General features: G+C 34.8%; 1 protein-coding gene across 2 annotated transcripts in view; it reads left to right on the forward strand.

The window, feature by feature from the left end:
* LOC107698913 (neural cell adhesion molecule 2) overlaps positions 1-18,611 on the forward strand; it is a 266,413-nt gene that overhangs the window by 207,960 nt on the left and 39,842 nt on the right. For both annotated transcript variants that reach the window (XM_016500050.1, XM_016500051.1), the window contains exons 4-7: positions 1,237-1,380; positions 5,288-5,425; positions 10,703-10,820; positions 15,091-15,260. In XM_016500050.1, coding sequence (XP_016355536.1) covers positions 1,237-1,380; positions 5,288-5,425; positions 10,703-10,820; positions 15,091-15,260 — 570 coding nt within the window. The remainder of the gene's footprint in view (positions 1-1,236; positions 1,381-5,287; positions 5,426-10,702; positions 10,821-15,090; positions 15,261-18,611) is intronic.

Raw genomic sequence — 18,611 nt, forward strand, 5'->3', positions numbered from 1 at the left:
TTGTGATCTTTCTTAATGCATTTTAATAGACTGAATCATGCAGTGAAAGAACACTCTCTAAATGCACACGTGTACTGTTTAACCCGCTAGACTTCATCACGTAATGTATGCGTGCACTCCGTAGGTGTTTTGTTTGGTTTTTGCAAAATACTCGATAATATCAAATTGCACATCGTTAAAACAACAATTACGATATCATCGCAGATGATATATATCGCACACCCCTATTTGCAACATGCCAACTTATTCTACTGACCCCAACTGTAACCAGTCTAATTCTCTAATGAGAGTGAGTTAAGTTAGTTACAAAGTTACTTATAGTTAGTAGAATGTCTAAAGTGGAATATTGAAATATTGAGTGTTAAAATAGCATAGCAAAGTTCAAATGTAATTTTTAGTTCATATGGAGATGTCTTATTTTAGTATTGAGATACTGTTATATTATAGTTTTTAGTATTTCTTTGTTTTTATTCATTAATTTTTATTTTTTTATTTTTAATGTTTATAATGTTATGAATATAAGCTACAATAAAATACATTTAAGCCTTATTTTATTATTCTTTAATTTATTAGTAACGCTTTAAAATAATGCATTAACTAGCATTAACTGACAATGAGCAATGCATTTGTTACAGTATTTATCAATATTTGTTAGCATTAGTTAATAAAAATACAACTGTTCTTTGTTAGTTCCCGTTAACTCAGGTCCATTAAATAATATGAATGGATACAACTTGATTTTAATCAGATGATTAACATTAACTGATGTAGTTAAAGTGTAAAGTGTTGTTTTTTTATATATATATGGTTTTAGTTTTAGTTTTAGTTAAAGGGATAGTTCACTTGAAAATGAAAGTTTTGTCAACTTTTACTCACAGAAAAGAAGTTGTTTTAAAGAATGTCAGTAACCAAAGAGTTGACAGTAGCCATTGACTTTCATAGTGTGGAAAATTTTTTATAATAATAATATGACAGTCAATGGCTACCGTCTACTGTTTGGTTATAAACATTCTTCAAAATATCTTCTTTTGTGTTCAACAGAAGAAACAAACTCATTCAGGTTTGAAATAACTTTTGAGTGCGAGTAAATGATGACAGAATTTTCATCTTTTGGTGAAAAAGATTTTGGTGAATTTCACCTTTAATTCTAATAACCCTGACTGGGATCTCTGACGCTTGATCGCAGGGTTTGTGTGGCTGCTGGTGTTTGATGATGCTGTGTTTGTTTGCTCTCAGAGAAGCTGACGTTCCTCGAGGTGAAGACGCCGCAGGAGTTTCGTCAGAGCGAGGACGCTGAGGTCGTCTGTGATGTCATCAGTTCACCGGTGCCAGTCGTCTCATGGTTCTACAAGAACCGAGAAATCACGTCTGAACCCAACAGTAAGAACACTCACAATTCATATACACACTCATATATGTGACCCTGGACCACAAAACCAGTCTAAAGTGAAATTGAGATTTATACATCATCTGAAAGCTGAATAAATAATCTTTCCATTGATGTATGGTTTGTTAGGATAGGACAATATTTGACCGAGATACAACTATTTGAAAATCTGGAATCTGAGGGTGCAAAAAACTCTAAATATTGAGAAAATCATCTTTAAAGTTGTTCAAATGAAGTTCTTAGCAATGCATATTACTAAACAAAAATTAAGTTTTGATATATTTACGGTAGGAAATTTACAAAATATCTTCATGCAACATGATCTTTACTTAATATCCTAATGATTTTTGGCATAAAAGAAAAATGTATAATTTTGACCCATACAATGTATTGTTGGCTATTGCTACAAATATACCCCAGCGACTTAAGACTGCTTTTGTGGTCCAGGGTCACATATTCATATACAACACGGTACTCCAGAGTATCAGAATATCATGGAATTACTGTGGTACATGTTAAAAAATAAATAAATCATGCTAAATAAATGATATTTCTCCATTAATTTAACTCAACAAATTATTTTAACCAATTTCAACTTACTTTTTTAAGTGATTCCAGATTCAACTTGATTATTTAAGTCTGTTTAATGCCATTGACGTTAAAACGACTTGTACAGCCAATTTGATTATACTTAAAAAAAAAAATAATAATAATAATAAATAAGGCACAAACCTTACTTTTTTAACTTGAAGTGGAATTTTAATTTAATTTTGAATTTTTTTTTTAAGTGTGCTGTGGTACTTTTTGATGCTGTTTTGTTTTTGATTGTTAATTCTTTGTAATTGCAGTCCAGATATTGTATTTCGGTTCATCTCTTGGGATTTTTGCATTAGTAAATTACAATAGAGCTTAGGAAAAAGTGCTATTTTCTGCTTATTTTGATAAATAAAATAATTTATTTTTGGTCAATAAATATACTGTCATTTAAAATATGTCAATTTTTATGGAAGCTTGTTGCCACCACTGAATAAAAAATTATAAATAAGGTAATTGTGACTTTTTTATCTCACAATTTTGACTTTATAACACACAATTGTGAGTTATAAATACAGAATTGTGAGATACAAACTTGCTATTGTAAGAAAACAGTATTTTTTCCTCAGAATTGGATTTTATAACTCGCTTTCATTCATTTAAAAAATTCAGAAGCAAAAAATATATTTAAAAAATATTAAATATCGTGAATGCCCATCTTAATTTAATATATTTCATTATATATTTTTAAATATATTAAATTATTATATTTTATTATATGACAGGATTAATATATTTTATCACATGATATGATTATTATCATATTTTTAAATATGATGCTTTCATTATAAATATGGTGATTATCTCTAAGGTAGACACCCAACTTAATGTATTATATTTACCATCTGAATCTAACTATGTTTTATCAGCAAATGGAAAAGTCATCCAGCTATTTATGTAAATGAAATATGTTAGACATGTTAATTATTGTGCTTCTAACCTCAGCAGCAGGGGACTTTTGACCCCAAATACCACACTTTTACATATTCTTCTGTTATTGAAAAACATCCACTAAAAACCACAAATAATTGAATGCATTTTGGATTAAACCATATTAAGTGTCTGAATTCAGTAAAGTTCTCTGCTGAGGGAATAAAAACTTCCGTCTACATTTTAGGTGTCAAACCATTAATTAGAATTCAAAGGCAGAACTTTGACAAGCTATCTGCACTTTCCAGCCTGGGAGATTAAAAGATGGAGATTTTGATTATTTTTATTCTAATTACGGAGTCGGTTATAAATATCTCTACTGAACGAGAGGAGAAAAGGTGTGTGTTTATCAGCGAGGGACGACAAAAGCCAAAGAAAGGCTGTAATCCGAAAGGTGTTTCATTTAGCAAATGTCCTTGAAATGGAAGTAGAAGTAGTTTTGAGGATTGATGATAATATTTTCCTATTATTGCCCACAGATGAAAAATGAATCTGTTGATTAAATCCTCCGCTTTCTTCTTTCTCACAGCACACAGGACTATATTTCTGTCAAATGCTTTAAATGTAACACAATGACTTTAAGTTCACTTAGAAACCTTTGCCTGGTGGTAAGGAACACCTTAGCAATAGCCTAGCAACCGTCCAAAACACCCTAACAGCTGCATGGCAACACACAAACAAACACTCAGAACACCCTAGCAACTACATAGCAACACACTAGCAACAACCTGGAACACCACAGTGACTGCTTAGCAGCACACTGGCAAACATTCTGAACATTGTAGCAACTGCATAGCAACACATTTGCAAACAATCACTCTCCAATACACCATAAGAAATAGCTGATAACAACGCTCAGAACACTGTAGCAACTGCATTGCAACACATTTGAGATTGCACATCAACACATTGGCAAACATTCAGAATACCGTAGCATAGCAATATGTATCCAAACACTCAAAACAACCTAGCAACTGCATAGAAACACACTAGCAACCATCTGAAAGCATGCCAGCAACTGTATAACAACATGTTGCCAAACACTCAGGGCACCCTAGTAAATATACAGCAACATAATAGCAACTACCTGGAACACCCCAGTGACTGCATAGCAACACACTGGCAAACATTCAGAACACCGTAGCATCTGCATAGCAGCATGTTTCCAAACACTCAAAACCCCCTAGCAGCTGCATAGCAACACATTAGCAACCACCTGAAAACACACCAGCAACTGTACAGTATAGCAGCATGTTGGCAAACATATAGAACGCCCTAGCAACTGCATATCAACACACTAGCAACCACCTGGAGCACCCTAACAGCTGATAGTAACACTCAGAACACTGTAGCAACTGCATAGCAACACATTTGCAAGCAATCAGAACACACTGGCAACTACAGAGCACCACACTAGCAACCACCTGGAACCACAACACGACTGTATAACAAGTAGTTGACAAACACTTAGAACACCATAGCAACTGCATAGCAACACACTAGCACCCCAGCGACTGCATGGCAACAGGTTGACAAACACTCAAAGCACCCTAGTAACCACATAGCAACATATTGACAATCACCTGCATAGCAACACACTGGAAAACATCCAGAACATTGTAGTAACTGCTGAACACTCAGAATATCCTAGCAACCAAATAGCAACACACTAGCAACCAACTGGAACCACAACACGACTGTATAACAACATTTTGACAAACACTTAGAACACAGTAGCAACTGCATAGCAGCACACTAGCACCCCAGCGACTACATGGCAACAGGTTGCCAAACACTCAGAGCACCATAGTAACCAAATAGCAACATATTAACAACCACCTGCATAGCAACACACTGGAAAACATTCAGGACACTGTAGTAACTTCAGAACACTCAGAATATTCTAACTGAATAGCAACACACTAGCAACCAACTGGAACCAAAACATGACTGCGTAACAACAAGTTGACAGACACTTAGGACACCCTAGTGACTACATAGCAACCTTTTGCCAAGCATCAGAACACCCCAGTAACTGCATAGCAACACACTAGCAACCACCTGGAACACCACAGTGACTGCCTAGCAACCCACTGGGAAACATTCTGAACACTGTAGCAACTGCAGAACACTCACAACACCCTAGTAACTGTATAGCAACACACTAGCAACCAACTGGAACTCACTGACTGCATAGCAACGCAAACAATCAGAACACAGTAGCAACTGCATAGCAACATTTTTGCAAACGCTCCAAACACCCTAGCAGTGCCATAACAACACACTAGCAACCATTTGGAACTCCCTAGCAACTGTAGAATAGCATAGCACAGTCTCACAGAGCTGTAACGTCTGTGTTTGTGTGTCTTCCTGAAGGCAGACTTCAGGTGCTTCCCAGCAACAACCTGCAGATCCTGCGAGTGAGTAAAGCTGACGAGGGAGTGTACCGCTGTGAGGCGCGTGTGGAGGCTCGAGGAGAAATCGACTTCAGGGACATCGTGGTGCTGGTCAACGGTAAGAGCTGTTCTTCACACACTTCCTCACTGATCTCTGAACAGCTTAATAAGCGTACAGCGCTCCACTGTCACAGACTGACCAGCCACCCCTTTACCAACTCACTTAATAACAATAAGATGAAATATCATAACACAGAGAGAATAAGATGAGTTTTCTCATGGTATCCGTGGGATCTATCTATCTATCTATCTATCTGTCTGTCTGTCTGTCTGTCATTATTATTATTTTTATGATTTTGGCTGTTGATGCAAAAACATGCATTTTGTTAAAAAATGTATATTTTTATTGGAATTGTAATATTTCACCCTAGTTTTATTTAATAAATCTATTTTACACTAGATAAAATAAATGGTTACACAATACAGCGCTCCACTGTCACAGACTGACCAGCCACCCCTTTACCAACTCACTTAATAACAATAAGATGAAATATCATAACACAGAGAGAATAAGATGAGTTTTCTCATGGTATCCGTGGGATCTATCTATCTATCTATCTATCTGTCTGTCTGTCTGTCTGTCATTATTATTATTTTTATGATTTTGGCTGTTGATGCAAAAACATGCATTTTGTTAAAAAATGTATATTTTTATTGGAATTGTAATATTTCACCCTAGTTTTATTTAATAAATCTATTTTACACTAGATAAAATAAATGGTTACACAAATGTCCAAATTGAAACCCATTAAAACCACAATATTTAATCCTAGTGCCATTTAAGCATAAAATTATATAGAAACACTTTGTTAATAGACTAAGATTCAGCTGGCAATGCTTTAACATTTTTTTTTACTATTTTTAAATGTATCACTTTTAAATTCAAATTGAACATTTTTACTATTTTTCAATTTAACATTTTTTAAATGTCACATTTTTACTCATTTTAATTGTAACATTTTTAACATTTAAATGTAACTTTTTAAATTCAAATTTCACATTTTTACTATTTTTAAATGTAACATTTTTACTGGTTTTAATTGCAACATTTTTTAAATGTAAATAACGTTTTTTTTTTTTACTATTTTTAAATGTCACATTTTTTTTAATTTAACTTTTTTACAATTTTTGGAATGTAATGTTTTTTTTTTTATTTAAATGTAACTTTTTTACTATTTTTAAATGTTACTTTTTACATTTTTAATTCAACATGTACTATTTTTTAAATGAATCAGTGCTGATGCTGTAAATTAATTTAGTGAAAGAACTGTTGTAATAGTTGCACTCTAAAAGCCATCTGAGAAGTTGCATATGTAAATCTTGTTGCCAAATAAAGCACATCACTTGAATAACTTAATTGCCAATCATAATTCTCTCAAAAGGCCTCTAGAATCTGTGTCCTTACTAGAAGAACAGTGATCCAAACGAGCCTCAAACAGATGGCACGCATATGCAACATGACCGTGTTAACTCAAGATGGAAGGTCAAAGCAGAACGAGGCGTTTCATTACAGCAGCGGATGGCGTTCCACACCATTATGATCCGCTGCAGCTCAGCCAAGGCTGGGAATAAATCTAGGGGAAAATTCTGGATACAATCTCCAGTGTTGGACATGAGACCCAGGCGCCGTCGCTTGCTAGTCAGCGCTCGCTAAGTGATTTAAGCAGCAGGTTGTTCTGTTTCCGAGGCAGACGGCACTTGTCATGTCTTGGGGATAATAGGACGCGCCTCATTGAGCGAGCTTATTGGATCTTCCTGAAAGCTATAAGTGGTGATGCTAAATTGAATGCAATGCACTTTTATTCGTCTTTGCGTGTTATTACATCAGTTTAAAGAAGTATGAGTTGTGCAAATACTATTGTGTCCGTTCAGGCAGAGCTCGGTGCTATTAAATCCTGACGACGGCTCATTCTGCAGAACAAAGTAAATGAATGCGTTGAAAAGACGGGCGGCGTTTCGTGAAGCGTTAGTGAAGATAAGGTCGCCGTTTGCTTGTGAGTCACAGAAGCTTGAAGTTTATGTTAATTGAAACATTTAGTCACAAATCTAGTCAGCAGAAAATTGAGTGCAAAGATACTGAGTTGATAAACTACATTTGGATTTGAGATGCCAAACGCCCATTTTAGTTTGAATGTGAAAAGACTAGCATTTTAGTCTGAACTTGTCTCTTCAAGCTGGTTTATATTGGTTAACTGGGACTTTACCACCACAAACATATTAACCAGCAAAACACAATAACCACATATACTTCATGTTCATTTCCCATCAAAAAATTCATAGATTTGTACGTTTAGTTAATGCTAACCATCCACATTTCCATTCAGACAAATGAACAATGTCTGTTCACCAAATAGTCATATTGCGGGATTAACTTCAAATTCTATGCTTATATATGCTATATACTGTATATATTTGTGCTATCAAAATTAACGCGATAATGCAGGCGATTAATATTTTCAGTTTAATGCGTTAAAAATATTTAACACAATTAACACAGGGCTAGGGTTGGCCACCCCAATCACAACTGCACTTTTTCTTGACAAGAAGTGCATTTATTTAGTCGCAGAACATCTTTATGACCACATCCAGTGTTAGATGTTTCATATGCGCGCTTCAACTTCACTTCAGCGGCAGTAGCCTATATCATCTCATATCAAAGCGCGAATGAAACTACGTGCATGCAATGTCATGGTCAGTTAAGTCACGAAGTTACCAAAAAGACGATTAAAGCTGCTTTAAAACTGTGCATGCATGTTATATGTTATATATGAATCACATTTAAGAACATGTCTCTGAAATGGTTTTCAAAACTGTTCTGGAGCAGCCCAGCACTCATCTACACACCCGATTCAACTCATCAGCTCATTAGTAGAGACTTTAATGGTGCGTTCAAGTCATGTCAGATAGATCGTATTTCCGAGTTGAACGCACATGATCGCCAGCACAAAGTCGTTATTACGAGTGGGAAACTCGACATTTACTTTAACCCCCGAATTTCCGAGTTGGGGGGCGTGTCAGTGAGAAAACGTGTCGGATGCAATGGACGCGCCAAATATTATGGAGCTTATAATATGACAAAACTATTTGAATTTGTGTTGTATAAATTTGAATTATTGACAAGTGGCATTTATCAAAACTGAATATTATGTGGTATTTAACATAGTTCTGAACAGCGAATTTTTTGTTCTGAATTCTTTGACTGCAAATATCCAGTAAATGCGTTAAAAAATATTTAACACAATTAACACAAGGCCAGGGCTGTTGAAATCAATTATATATTTAGAAATTAAGATCTTGAATAAATTCTACTGTATATATATTTATATATTCACACACACTTTGTCATGCTTACGTATATAAAATATAGCATATATAATATACCATTATATATGTACATCACATATATTTTACAATATTTACAGGAATCATTTTTGCAACTTGTCAGAGTAGTTTTAATATGCAAACAATATAATAGAAGAGAAGTTAAATCTCGAAATGAATTTATGTCATCAGAAATGATTCATATTAAAGTTAGTCTTAGTTAAGCGAGAAAAACAGCTGCAAGTCACTCATTGTTTACCACCTCGTCAGTTATTACCATCCCAGCTGTCATATGTTATGTTTTTGTGCTCGTTTCTCCACCAGTCTTCTTTACTAGCTTAACCAGCAAGACTTGACTAGGTTGACCTGGTTAATATACACACGTAAGCAGCATAAACCAGCGTTTGTGACGCTCTGAGCTGGTGTTTTCATCAGGGATCCTTCGCATTACTGAGCGATGACTTGAGAAGCGCCTGGTCTTTGTTTGCTCGTCTGTGTTTCTTCTAACTCTCCTGTACATCTGTGTGCGTGGACGCGTTTACGCCGATGATTAGCATGCAGACGTGCGCTAGCGTGCTCTTTCCGCGCCCTTAACCCTGACTTTCATCATCAGAGGAGCGTTTTGAGCGCAGACAGGGGCCGACTCGCCAACTTCTGTCCGCATCTGCTCGATCCTTTAAAAGGAAATGTCACAGAGATAGAGGGCGTCTCATTTGCATCGTCCTTTGCTGATACGCATCACCAAGAAAAACGAGTCATTTCAGCCTCTTTGAATTCGAACAGGAGGCGAATCACAGAGCGGTGAATAATGATTGTGCTGGAGAGACATTGTTAGGGGCTGTTTGATTCTCTTAAAGCTTCGTATCAGATGGATTCGGCCCGTCATAGACTGACACCACACAAAGTTGTTTTGAAATAAGGACGTTACTCTGGGACATTTAAAGGGAATCAGACTGAAACGTGAACGTAAACACACTGCAGACGTGGTTTGCTGAAATACTGTTTGACAGTTAAATAATTTTCATTACAGGCCAGAGACAAAGTCGAGGAAAAAAACCTCATTTGGTCAAAAAAAAAAAAAGTTTACATAAGAACTGGAGCTTAAAATAACAATAGCAACAGCTGATTGATTGATTAATAATTCAGTGTTTACCCAAAGATCAATAAAAAAAAACTGAAGACCAGAAACATACTCTCATTGCTCAATAACACCAACATGCATTATTGAGCAATGCATTAAAAGCTTGTGTTCTTGTATTAAATATGTAATGTTTATTTCTGTGTTTATTTCTTACTTAACCTTTTTCTTTCTGTCAGGAAATACTGGTTCTTCAGTTTTATTATATGTAATATTTGTGTATATTTATATATTTAGCTTGTGGTTTTGTAGTACATATTTAATGTGCGTTTTACTAAATCTCTCAGAAATATTAAATATTAGTTAGTCCATATTATTCAATATATTATTTATTGTTTTGTATATAGATAGATAGATAGATAGATAGATAATGTGTAGTGTGTGTAAAAATGTGTATATATATATAATTTTTTTCAATATTTTGCAGTAATATTCAAAAATCAGGTCATAGCATTTTTTACTCTTCATCACTTATAACTTTAGTATACATTTATACATATTTACTTATTTATTTATTTAAATATTATTATTTATATGACATTAGATATTTATATTTTGTTATATAATAAAAATATTGTTTATTTAAATATTATTATTAAGTGCAAAAAGAAAAAATGGAAAGAGCCACTTCACTTATTTTGATATCTCATGTGCATGTATTCAGACGTGTCAGTTTATAGTCACATATGCATTGGAATAAATTAGACAGAAAACACAATCAGAGTGGGCTGACTGGTCAAGACATCCATTCTAATAGTGTTGGAGTTTGAATACTGGACAACAGTGAGTCCAGTTCAAACAAGCATCTGACTTCAGCTGTATAGAGAGAGAGACATGGAAACAAGTGTTAAATATGCATGTCTGGTATCGTTTCAGTTCCTCCGGTTCTGTCGGTGCCGCAGCAGTCCTTCAACGCCACCGCCGACTACCAGGAGTCAGTGACGTTCACCTGCATCACGTCTGGCTCCCCCGACCCCCAGGTGACCTGGTACTGGTGGGTAACAGTAATGTTTGTCCAGAGACACTCTGAATGTTGCTGCTTGGTCCAAAAGCTGAGTGACAAACCCTGAAGATGCAGCGATGTGTAGTGCAGTATGTAGGGCGCTGGACATCACAGCTAGTATGCAGGGCACAGTGTCCTCGATTCATCTATTCTATCTGTATGCAAATGGTTACGGCTCTGTGGCGTCGGGCCGTGAAGAGCTGATGTGTGCTTTGATCAGACGTTCAAAGCCTTCCATGATAACTGAGGTGAGGGCCGGAAATGTTCAAAATCAGAGATCTTTCTATTGTGTGAGGGAGACATTGAGCGTGCCTGTGTAAAATGTTTGCTGGCTGACCTGCGTGGAGCCTTGCATTGCAGATTTTAACATTTTGTTTGTTGAGATCTTTGTTAAAGTCTACGAGTAGATGCTTGTGAAAATGTGAAAATTCAGACTCTGTTTCTTTTCCATATAGTTCCATTGCTGTCTGGAGATATAACGGCTGGGGCTGTCAAGCGATTAATCTAATTAATTACTTGATGTGCTGATTAATTAATCGCAAATTCATCATGCATCAGTTTTGAGAAATTACCCCCAAAAGTTCAGTTAATGTGTTAAATGAGAAAAGCATTGCAAAAACATTACAAAACGTAGCTTTGTATAAACATAGCTTTCATAGAATTACATTGTCACGCCTGTTTTGGGTTTTGGTTTATGTTCATGTTTTCATGTCTTTTATTTTGTCATAAGTCATGGTTCCTGTTTAGTCATGTGGTTCCCTTATCCTCATGGTATCCTGACAAGTGTATGTGTCATGTTCTGATTGGTTGTCTTGTTCATTTGTCTTGTTATCATTGGTTATTGTCCTGTCATGTGGTTCTCAGTACTGTTTGCTCATTGGTTGGTTGATGTCATGTGACCCTTATTGTTTAGTATTTATAGCCCTAATTAGGGCTGTGCAATTAATCGCATGCGATTAATTGCACAGCCTTAGCCCTAATGTTGCCATTGTCTCTTGTTGAGTATTGTCCCTCTAACCTCTGTTGGTAAGTTCTTGTTTTTGTTTACGCAGAGTCTGTTCATGCCATACCAAGTCAAGTCAAGTCAAGTCTTAGTTTATTGTTTGGTCACTTTTGGGATTTAATAGAATCTGCACTTGGGTTCTCACTATACTCGCCTCCAGTGGACTCCTTACATACATGCAATTTTTAATATATATATTTACATTGAGATTAAATTGATATTTAATTCATGACTTGTAATTTGCAATATATATCAGAAATGAGTTTTAATTGGTGTTTAAAAATGTTATATTGAAATATGAAATGATTTTTAAGAAATGAAAGCTCTCAATATTAAAAATAAATTAAATACACTCAATATTAAACTAAAACCACCAGTAGGTGGCGACAAATCACTGTCTTAATGAGTGAGTCATTGAATCATTCATTCCACCGATTCATTCAGTGGCTGAATCACTGAGTCACTCGATTTGTTCAAAAGCATGTATTCATTCAGTAATGTCATGTCATTCAGAAAGGCACAACAGTTTTGTCAAATTTTTATTTGCAAAATTGAGCAATACAGCCAATATTGACACAATGAAAATGTAACACTTTTATTGAACTTTTGTATAAAATCAATGGTGCAGATATTGAAGAAAAACAGCACTCTTGCTGGTGTGATATTGCTAAACTATATAATATGATATAAATAAAAAAGGGGCATTTTTTTGCCCTCATATCTTGAATTTTAGGATCATATATCTGCATTCTAATAGGCTTCTTCACACAGTCAGTCATCATGCATCAGCAACTGCGTCAGTGTAAGATGACAGACAGGTCTGAGCCAAATGATTGTGTTAAATCGACAGCCATAATAAAGACTTTTGTGTTTCTCACCGATGGGATTGAATCAGGGTGAACGAGAAGGTCTGGAGGTCTTTAGCGGGAGTGAAGTTATAACGTCTGAAACCATCATTCTGAATATTACAAGCACAAAGTGCAGCACAATTAGTTTTCACCGATTTATGATTGGCACGATAGTTTTCTAAATTGCTGAAATTAAAGAGCATTAAATCTGAGGTATTTTTACCGAACAAAGTTCTCTTTAATTCACTCAAACTACAAAATTACAGTTATTAACAACAGAGATGTTAAAGTGTGTTATATGAGTCATGTCACATACTGCAAGTTTGCTGCTAAGATACTGTGTAGATTTACAAATTAATATTTTAAATGCTGTTCAATTTAACAGACATTATTGTTAATTTGATTAGTAAGCATCAAGAAATGATGCTATTATCCAGTTCTATAGTATTTACTGCAGAATAAAGATTAAAAAAGTCATTTTCTTATAAATACATGCATTATCTCTCTTTTTTGTTTCCTCAAATCCATATTTTTATTCAATTTTGTCATCATTTACTTGCCCTCATGTCGATTTATGACATTTGCATCTGTGCAACACAAAAGGAGGTGTTGAGCAGATGTTCTCTTCATTTTCACTGAATAATGACTCTGAGTAAATCATGACAGAATTGTCATTTTCGATATTGCATATCATTCCTCTGAACTCTTTGCTCAGTGTGTTTCATTGAGTCTCTGCACTTTACGACTGCTTCGTTAGCTTGTTAAAGTCTAATTGGGTCCGTGTTCCTTTGTTTTTCCTGATGGCCCAGTGGTTAATTGTGTCTCTGAACAGAGACCTGCGCTCACTTCCCTTAATTGTGGCCTTGTTATTGTGATTGAATCGTTAGCTATGCGAGTCTTCATTTCTATAGTTAGTGTTCTTTTGTCTCTGCACTTTTTGTAGCTTAAACTCAGAAACTCTTAGTTTAACTAACAAGCAGGGTTATTTTAATTAATTATTTGGTTCAGCAAGGATGCATTGAATGATAGATTACATAGTGTGATAGAAGACTAGGTAGGTAGGCAGGAGCTAAACCATTTAGGGCCTTATAAGTAAGTAGTAATATTTTGTAACTGATACGGAACTTAATAGGTCCCCAGTGTAGAGATTGTAAAATTGGGGTAATATGATCATATTTTCTTGACCTGGTAAGGACTCTAGCAGCTGCATTTTGGACTACCTGTAGCTTGTTTATTGAAGATGCATGACAACCATCTACCAGTGCATTACAATAGTCCAGTCTTGAGGTCATAAATGCATAGCTTTTCTGCATCAGAAACAGGCAACATGTTTCGTAGCTTGGCAGTGTTTCTAAAATGGAAGAATGTTGTTTTGTAACGTGAACTTTTCTGCTGTGTAACATATCACCCACTTTTTTGACTGCAGAGGAAATAACAGTACATCCATCTAGATGCAAACTGTAGACTAAGAGATTCTGTGTACTATTTGTTGGTCCAATAAGTAATATCTCTGTCTTAACCGAATTTAAGAAAATTATAGTGGTCATCTAATATTTTACATTTTTACATTTCACGCTCTGTTAGCTTAGATAATTTAGAAGTTTCACCTGGTCTTGTTGAAATATATAGTTGAGCATCATCAGCATAACAATGGTAACTAATCCCATATTTTCTAGTAATATTACCAAGGGGCAACATGTATAATGAAAATTGCAGAGGGCCTAAGACAGATCCTTGTGGCACTCCATACTTTACAGGTGTTAATTGCATTGATTCCCCAGTTTCCAGAAAATAATATTGGGCAGCACAACTGTTTTCAAACATTGGTAATAATTAGAAATGTTTCTTGAGCAGCAAATCAGCATATTAGGATTATTTCTGAAGGATCATGTGACACTGAAGACTGAAGTAATAATGCTGAAAAATCAGCTTTGATCACAGGAATAAATTCCATTTTAACATATATTCACATAGAAAATAGCTGTTTTAAATTGTAATAATGTTGAACAATTTTGTACTGTATTTTAATCAAATAAATGCAGCCTTGGTGAGCAGAAGAGACTTCTTGTCTTGATCACATGGTCACAACACGTGTTATATTGGACATATTTATATTTATCATATATTTATTCTTTTCATTTTAATAAGCTAAAATACAACATATATGTTTTTTAAGTTATGTATTCCTTATCATTATATAAGATGTTTGTTTTTCCCTTAAGAGTCTGTATGCAGTCATGTAGAATTTGCTAATTAATTACCTCGTGGATAGATGGATGTTTTTCCTCCAAATTAATTTACACACCCTAATTGAACTGGGAAGAGATTCATATTCTATAGGCTGTTAACTCAATTACAGATGTGTTCTCAGCTGCAGTCATTCATCTCATCTGATGGTTTGTGTCCACAGGAAGGGTCACATGATTGAGCGATCGGAGCAGTACGTGCTTAACACACTGGACGGGGGCAAAAGCACGCTGACCATCAAAAACATCCGGCAGGGCGACGGTGGGCCGTACACATGCCGCGCGAGCAACAAGGCCGGGAGCTCCGAGAGCCAGCTCTTCCTCAAAGTGTTCGGTGAGGAAACGTTTGCATCTTTTGTACGTTGATTGATTTTTATAAGGTGCTTTGTTGTGGCGTCTCAGAGGAAGTCTTTCCTCATGATGGCGGTACAGACGATTCTTCTTTTCGTTTTCCATTTAGTTGCTTTCCACTCAGATTCTCTTGAAGAAAATGAAGCGATGCATCTTCGGACGTGCCGGTGGCGCAGTAAATGTGCCGCTATCTCGAATTTCATTTCAGAGAAATGAAAGACTGTTCAATTATCATGAAAAACTCCAGCAGGTTCTTTATGGGACCCACATTCAATTTCTGTTTTCATGAAGCTGCTGTGCATATCCACAAACTGATTATTCTGACTGGACCTCCTGTCTGTCGTATGGAAATGTATGGAGATTTATTCTCTGCCATCACGATCCTCCAGACGCGCGTTTATATGGCGCTCGTATTGGACGGGAGTTTTGTTCTGTAAAACGTGGAGCGGGAACACGGCTGTAACTTTGTGACATTTATAGCACGTGACGTTCACTAATAGGAGAGATGAGAAAGAAAAACCAGATAACAAAACAGGATAAAGATGTCAGGCACTGCTAGATATTAATGCTTTACTCCTCAAAAACCTGATTAAAACATAGCTCCTTTGTGGAAAAAATATATTTAGGGAATCCTCCGATGGAAATAAAAATATATAAATAAAAATATAGAATAACTTTAATATATATTAAAAAATAGACAGTTTGTTAACAGATATTCAGCAATACAGTCAGTTTATAAATACTGGTATATATTAAATTGTAATTATATGATATAATTAATAATTGTATTGCATTATTATTATTATTAATAATAATAATGTATAATTAATAATAATAAAAATAATAATCAATATGTTTTTTTTACTTTATTATTTTTGTTATTTTTAAATATTACAATTTAGGTTGAATTCATTTTTTATTTAGTATTGAGTTTTACTTTTATTGTTTATTATTTTATTATTATTATTATTATTATTTTACCATTTTCAGTAATTGTAGCGCTTCAACTTAAACTTATTTCAATCAGTTGCCAAGGCAGTATTTCTGTTTATCAATTTATATTTTATTTTATTTCAATTAACGAATGTTTATTGTTTACTTCGATCAACAATAATAGTTTTGTTTCTATTAATATTTTTATTTCTAATAATAGTTTATTTCTTGTGAATATACTGCATTGAATTTTGAATTTCTTGGTATTCATGATTAAAGCCAGTCAAAAATAATTGATTTAAAACTGAAATGATTAAATACCAAAACTTTTTCTATGCTACTTTTTATTGGACAGTCAAAGGCTGCCTATTGAAAACTTACAAACTTCTAGTGAAGCCTTGTATTAAGAGCAAATAGTGCAAGCAATCTGGGGCGCGTTTCCCAAACACATCTGTGGTCACAAGTTCCATCGTTACCAATAGAGTTGAATGGAATTTGTTACCGTAGTTATCTAGCAAAGCTTTTGGGAGTTAGTAGTAGAATTAGGGTTAAGCGTCTGCTCTTGACAGTAATGAGCGGTTTTCTCTGGCTGGTTTTGAGGTTCATACGGTGCTCTGTGTTTGGTGTTAGAGTAATCTGCTGACCTCGCTGTCATTACAGTCCTCGTGTTTACAGCGTGTTGTCTGAACGCCGTGGCCGCACTCAGGAGAGCATGTTGAGAAGAAGAGCACGACATACGAGCATCAGTTCACTGTCAACAGCTGCGGTTTACAGCCACTGACAGGAGCTTCACAGTCATTCATTTTGCTGCGCCTGCAGAAAGTGCATCATTATCACAAAATATGGGAACCCAGAAAATGGGTTGATTTATGCTAGTTACAGGAATACTAGCTTATTTTTACCTCATGCATCGGTTAATATTTTCATATTAACTTAAAGCCTGTCAAATTTTGTAAAATACACTACACAATCACTGCATTTGCACAATACATCCATTTTAAATCAATTATTTTAGCCTAATTCAAGAAAAAATCATTCAAATTTCAGTGTAGTATATACACACAAACCGGAAATACGATAAAAAAATAATCATTATATAGAATAAATGTGAAAATAATAACCGTTTGGGGTCTGGCAACTATTTATGGGCAATAAATAAACACCAATGCCAGGATTATTATCATTAACTAAAACAAAAAAAAAAAAAATTGTTAATTGAAATAAAAATAAGTTAAAGCTAAATAGTAATGTTTAAAAAGAACAAAAACAACAAAAGTCAAAACCACATAACAATTAAGATGAAAAGTGAAAATATAAACTTTTAAATGAATTAATAATTATAATAAATTATAACATAATAATGTATAATAGTAAATAAATAATTAAATTAAATAGCACGGACTAATACACATCCTGATCAAAAATTACAGTTTATTTATATTCAATAGTATTTAATCATATTCAATACAATTATTTTCATGACATTATATAATTCTAAATTATATAATTACAAATTAATAAATTTTTAGTGTTTATAAACTGACTGTAATGCTTAACTTGTCAACAAACGATTAAAGTGTAATAAACCGTTGTCCATTTTCCACCAAAATAATGTTCTTGAATGATGCCACAGTGGTTCTAATTGGTTGCTAGGGTGTAATTTAGCAGTTGCTAGGGTGTTGTGTGTGGTTATGCCGTTTAGAACACCTTAGCAACACTCTGGCATCCTCTTTTGCAGAGTTTCTTGTCACTGTGTTTTGAACAGCAATACATTGCTGAAGTTTCCTGGAGTGTTTCCCGGCTCGCGGTGTTTGTCTTTGCTGGAGTGTGTGTATGTAGCAGACGCATGCTTTTGCTCTCCGCAGCCTCTGAGCGTTTCTGCTGCATCTCCCGCTACAAATAACTCCTTGATCTCCGCAGACACTGTTCAAAGGCCCGCGCTGTGAAGAGCTGTTTCTGCTGGCTTTCATTCACTCCAGCATGGACTTATTCAGCGGCAAAACCAAGAAAGATACATAGAGCAGCTTATCTGTAAGACACACACACACAGACTTCTAACAGGGTTTATCGGTGAGTTCAGCATTAAACAAGGCCTTCCTGATGTGAACGTGTGCCACTAAAACACTCCGGCTAAAGGGAGTTAATTGAGAAGACATTGCACCTACAGGAAAGACATTCAGAGCATAAAGACATTTTCAAAAGATTTTTATTAAAGAAATTTAAGAATTGGGGGGGGGGTTGCATAAAGTAAATCAAGATTTTTGTATAATAAAAAATTAAGGGGAAAAAAAGGTTTTTATTATTAAAAATGTAAAAAAATAAAATGCATAAAGAAAGGTTTTTGTCATTATAAATTGGAAGAAAATATTTTGTATAAAGAAAATGAAGGGTTTTATTATTT

This window comes from Sinocyclocheilus anshuiensis, unplaced genomic scaffold (assembly GCF_001515605.1).
Source record: "Sinocyclocheilus anshuiensis isolate Anshui unplaced genomic scaffold, SAMN03320099.WGS_v1.1 scaffold1854, whole genome shotgun sequence".
NCBI classification, from domain to species: domain Eukaryota; kingdom Metazoa; phylum Chordata; class Actinopteri; order Cypriniformes; family Cyprinidae; genus Sinocyclocheilus; species Sinocyclocheilus anshuiensis.